The sequence below is a fragment of the Nicotiana tomentosiformis genome, chromosome 11, assembly GCF_000390325.3.
Source record: "Nicotiana tomentosiformis chromosome 11, ASM39032v3, whole genome shotgun sequence".
In the NCBI taxonomy this organism is placed as follows: domain Eukaryota; kingdom Viridiplantae; phylum Streptophyta; class Magnoliopsida; order Solanales; family Solanaceae; genus Nicotiana; species Nicotiana tomentosiformis.
In genome coordinates this window covers 108,881,309-108,887,037 of record NC_090822.1, presented here as the reverse complement: position 1 = coordinate 108,887,037, position 5,729 = coordinate 108,881,309, and the positions used below count along the sequence as shown (strand labels likewise).

Sequence of the window (5,729 nt, the reverse complement as noted above, 5' to 3'; positions counted from 1 at the left end):
CAAAAGTATTACAGTCAATCTTCTCTATAACAGTATCTCTATATAACAACAATTCACTATAAAAGTTAAGTTATTTTTGGAATCGATTTTTATGTTATGTTGTAATATATATTTTCTATAACGATACTTCACTATAGCAGCCAAAAATTATTGGAACAAACGAGGTTATTATAGAAAGGTTTGACTGTATGCTTAAATTTTAAAATTATCAAACATTTGGAAATTCTCTTTAAAATGAAAAAGAGAAACAGATATTTTAACTCCTCAAATACATAATACTTGTGTCATGTGAGATTGCATTCCTAAGGATAAAGTGGTTTCATGAACTGAATGATGTCTAACTACAACTAGGCAAAAGTTATTACAAGTCCACAGCTTGTAATAGGCCATGAGAAAGATTTTAAGCTCGCAACTAATTAATAAATAAAATTCAATATATCGTGTATCTGGACAAGCTAGGCTAGCTGCAAAGAAAGCAAATAAGAATTTCAGTACCTAAATTGAGGTGCATGAATCCATCTAGCGTGATAATATTAATCTATATTAAGTTCCTAATCATTCGTTTATCTCATGTAGGGCAAGATCTAAGCTGCGCTTTATGTACTTTCATTCATTTTTACAAGCTTGTAATGTCGTATTAAGCTTGGATTCTTTTTAAAGTCCAATATTAGTCCGTGATGAATACAAAATTTCGTATAAGTGGTGTCAGTCGATCATCACAATTCGATTTTTTTTAAACTAAGTGATCAACTCAGTCGAAAACTATATTTGAAGAAAAAGTATTTTATTATATATATCTGTAAGCTCTTTACAATTCTCTCAAATCTCCGCATATCTCCAAATATAAAATAAGCTATCAATATCTTTATTTATAATAATACGAAACCTATTTTAACGAGAAATAGGAAAGCCTATTCCTATATATATTAATTCTGACTACAAATCTTATTTACACATGAATTAAATAAACTAGCAAATATCAAATCTTAAACAATTAAGGTTTCCTACTACAACTTTGAATTAGTTTTCCAACAGTGTGCGATTAGTTTAAAGCTTCCCACTCAACTGTCTAAGCTAAAAATAATATATATATATATATATATATATATATATATATATATATATATATATATATATATATATATATATATATAATCTAGGTATAATATGTATATAACCATGTATAATTAGTGTTTAATTTATGTATACCAACTATAAAATATCAACAATGAATATCTAACCAGATATTTTTGTAAAGATCCCTAATTCTTTTAAGAAAATGTTGTTAAAGTACGTTTCCGCCACTGCTGAAAGTGATTAATTAAGTAACAACCAATTAAAAAGTAGGAAAGAAAGATTTCGTACTAAAGTGGAAAATGGCTGAATAGGGAAACTGAAAAACTAGTCTCAATATACAATTGGAGGTATATATTAGGACCTACATGTTCTAATTATGTATTGAGAGGACGTTTCATAGGTGATATAGAACTTCATTCACATGCTTTGGTCTCCCCATATTTACACCAATGTTGGTCCAACTAAGTCCTTTTTCGACCTTATCTCTCAACTCTGCCTTCTTACTCGTACACTATATATAAGCTAGGTAACATACTTAGAAAAAGCACACAAAAGAAAAACCCTACAAAAGCCTCCAGCCCTAGCATCAAAATATCAGAAGAAAAAATACAATATTTTATTGTTTTATCATAATGGCAAATGCTAGAACCAATGGGAAGAAAAAGAACAAGATAGTGAATCTGAAAATAGTGGTGGAGAAGTTACAAAGGAGTCTTTCATTGGTGAAGAAACTTGCAGCAGAGTTTGATGCTCGAAGCATCCCGCGTTCATGCAACGTTCCAGAAGACGTTAAAGAAGGGCATTTTGCAGTGATTGCAGCTGATGAAGATGAGTTGAAGAAGAGATTTGTGGTGCCATTGAGTTGTTTAACACATCCTTCATTCTTGAGACTATTGGAACAAGCTGCTGAAGAGTATGGTTTTGATCATGAAGGTGCACTTACATTACCATGCAGGCCAAGTGAACTTGAGACAATTTTGAGGGTTGAAGGGAGGAATAAACAATCAAGATTAGATAATAATAGTGGTGTTAATTGGAGTTCAAGTATGGTGAAAAGTTGTTGAAAATAATGAAGCATTAATAAAGAAGCTAAGATATTTTACTCCGACTAACTCATCTTGTTGAGCCTCTATGTTTGGATTGGTTTTATTAAATTCAAGTATTGTAACTATGACGGTCGTGCTCGTTTTGGACTTGGTCGTATCCTTTGGGTCGGTCATGCTCATGCGACTATGACGTCAATGAGGAATGGAAGAGGAGCCTTGGCGTAACTGGTAAAGTTGTTGCGATGTGACCAGGAGGTCACGGGTTCAGCCGTGGAAACATCCTTTTACAGAAATGCATGGTAAGGCTGCGTACAATAGATTATTGTGGTTCGGTCCTTTCCCGGACCCCGCGCATAGCGAGAGCTTAGTGCACCGGACTGCCTTTTTTTCCCTTCAAATATTGTAGCTCTCTTGCTCTTGATTGTTAGATGATGAGGAATTGGCTAGAGAGATAATAGATTATAGCCTTAAGATGGTAGCTTCTATTTCATGATTGTCCCGCAAGTAACAACTTCACTTTAGTAGTATATAGTTCTTGTATGCCAAAAAGAAAAAAAAAGTTCTCTCCTTTGTTCTTTCCTTTTGGGGATGGGTGGGGGTGGAGGGTGTGTGTTCTTCCTCTTCCAAGGTCCTAACAATGGTTGTGTTGTTGCATGCATGTGTATACTGGATAGTCAAATTGACTTTCGATAAGCGAAATTTGTCATCTAAATTGAAACACATGAAATAATAATTAAGATGACTTTTAGAGATTAACAGAATATATTACTTCAAAAGAGAGCTGTTAACATCTAGAAAGCAATTAATATCATATAATTTGATCATTGACTCGATAAGCGAAATTTGTCATCTAAATTGAAACACATGAAGTAATAATAAGATTACTTTTAGAGAATAACAGTATATGTTACTTCAAAAGAGAGCTGTTAACATCTAGAAAGCAATTAATATCATATAATTTGATCAATGCACGGTAAGGTAGAATTGCTACTTCACTGTACGTGGTGAAAAAAATAATACTTATAACATAAAGAAGATATATTGAAATGAAAATATATATTTATTGGAATTGACTTTTTAAATATCCACGTACCTGGATTAAGACTGAGCCTTTAAGTTTCACGAGATAATAATTGTATTTTTACTTCTTCGATTCATTGGTACGATTTGAAGTAGAAAAGTATAACACGTAATACCAATCTAACGCCTCAAGTTTCCTCGCTACATAAGTAGGTAAGTATTAATTTATCTTTAATCAGAAATTTTGAATTCGAGTTTTGCGTATGTAATCACTTTTGTTTGAGAGCGTTTTACTTAATGAAACTTTTCATCGTAAATTTAAATTTAGTCGGATTACAACAGGTACACGACACCTTGTGGAAACCAAAAAAATGCAACTTATTAAATGTGATAGATTCTAAATGTACACACGCGTAATGTGCGGGATCCAGTGATGTTTCTAGTTTTTGTTCCCGTTTACTTGCTTAGTCTTTGATTATAAAAAAAGGTCACCTACCAATTAGAAAGTAGCTTGATTTCATCACATGTTGTCTTGTTCCAATGATTCATTCTTTATATACTAAAAGAATTTTTAACTTACATGAATCAATAGTGTAAAAAATAGTTTATATCAGATCATCCAAAAAGTATTTACATATAAATTTCTTTAAAATATAAAATTTATAATTTGTAGTCTTTCAATGGTCGGTTATAGCAGATAAGATAATATGTTTTATTTTTAAAATTATAAAATATCTGCTATAACCGACCACCAAAAAATAGTTTATCTACAAGTTTGGAAAATTTTACACCCAAAATACAAACACTACATCTATAAAAACGCTTGCGGACAAAATTCAGTATAACTGACCATTGAAAGCGGTAAACTTAGATACCTATAATCGTTTGGTTGAAACAAGTTATTTGAGGATTAATTATCACATGAATAGTTATACTATCCTTTCATAGAGATAAAAATAATGGTACAATCTCGGGATAATTAATTTCGAAATTAGTTATACCATGATTTTATCACAACTAAATATGAGATAAACTCATCTCAAATTTAATCTCGGGATTAATTTGTTTGCCCGTAAAACGGTACAGTTGAATTTATACGTGGTTTCTAGACAAATGAATTAATTTGATCCTGAAATTATAAAATAATCAAAGAATTATGCAATACTTAGCCTTAGAATATAGACGAAACAGCAGAAGCAATAATTTCGGGAACAGAGTTTCTGAGCACAACAACAACAAAATCAAAAAGTAAGAAGATAAGATTGTATTGAGTTTTGTATAGAATGTAGCGTAAGTTTGCCAGAAAATTCGTATTCTTTACAATGACAATTGAGCTCACTATTTATAGCTATGAAGGAGGTCCTAGGATCGTGCCCTTCTTTAATGTCAATTATGAGGGATATTGATAAAGATGTAACGGTGAACATAAATGTCAAATTTCCTGTAACAGGTAATTGCTCTTAATGCCATGGAATATTCTCTATTAAATGCTACCGGGCAAAGAGCAGTTATCATATCTGTATGAGCGTTATTCTTTTCGGTGACAAAAAAAATAGCTGCCTTCGGTCTTTGGCCATCCCCCCGTCTTGGGTTCCATGTGTCCCTTTTTTGGACGGTCACATGTCATAACATATTTTACCCTATACAGATAGTCCTCCTGCTTTTCGGTGACATAACTTTGTATTATCGGGAAGTTGGTAGAAACAATTTTTTGGCGGGAATTATTATAATTCCCGAAGGCTTCTGATGGTTAATTCGTGAAAAGGAAGAGATTACCTCCGTACGGGATCAGCTTTTGGCAAAGCAGAAGCAACATGTCGCTCGCCTTTCTGAACTGGAAGACAAAGTTGTTGAGGTTGTTGTATTGGAGGCTCATTTGCGGAAAAGCGAGCAAGAAGTGGTAACCCTTAGCCAAGAAATTGGCCCGCTGAGGGTTAGATTTGACGAAGCTAGGTCCAAATGGGCTGAAGTCCACAACGTCATTTTTGCTGCAAGCGAACGCGAAGCTGCCTCCGCTGAAAAAGTGATCAACTTAGAGGCAGCCTTGCACTCCAAAATTGAAGAGCTTTCTGCTACGGGGGCGAAACATGCCCAACTGGAAGAGAAGTACAAGAAAACTATCGAGCATAATAGGTTTTTTAGTTCAACTGTCTGTGACCTTGATGTTAGCCTCAAATCTGCTAGGTACGCCCGGGAAAATATTTCTGCCGAGGTAACCCAACTCAAAGAAGAACTTAAGCGTCGAGCGGCTTCCCTCGTTGTTGAGAGAACTTACGCTATGTACAGCATGAGGAGAAAATCTTGGAAGAGGCCAAAGCTGGTGTTATTATTTTGATACCGAAATTGCTAAGGCCCGCGAGCTTGAGTTAGCTGCTAAAAGTGGAATCCCGGCGAGGTCTGATGCACCTGGTCCTTCTGGTTCCGGTTCCGAGTTCTTGGGAACTAAAGAAGAATCGGAGGATGACAGCGCTGAAGGACAAAATGATAAAAATATTGAGTCATCGGTGGGTCCGTCCACTTCTCCCGGGGTTACTGACACTTCTCTTCCTCCTGGTTCCGGAGATACTGCAGTTTAGCTTTTCTTTT

The 5,729-nt window shown here is 34.3% G+C and overlaps 1 protein-coding gene across 1 annotated transcript; it reads left to right on the top strand.

Annotated features, from left to right (window-relative positions):
- The first annotated feature begins 1,533 nt into the window (after positions 1-1,533).
- LOC104110030 (auxin-responsive protein SAUR50-like) lies at positions 1,534-2,595 on the top strand. The gene has a single exon (XM_009619446.4). The coding sequence runs from the start codon at positions 1,710-1,712 to the stop codon at positions 2,139-2,141; it is 432 nt and encodes a 143-aa protein (XP_009617741.1). The 5' UTR covers positions 1,534-1,709; the 3' UTR covers positions 2,142-2,595.
- Positions 2,596-5,729: the final 3,134 nt, after the last annotated feature.

Excerpts from the sequence above, each read along its gene's own strand:
- LOC104110030 (XM_009619446.4), top strand. The coding sequence starts at position 1,710 with ATGGCAAATGCTAGAACCAATGGGAAGAAAAAGAACAAGATAGTGAAT.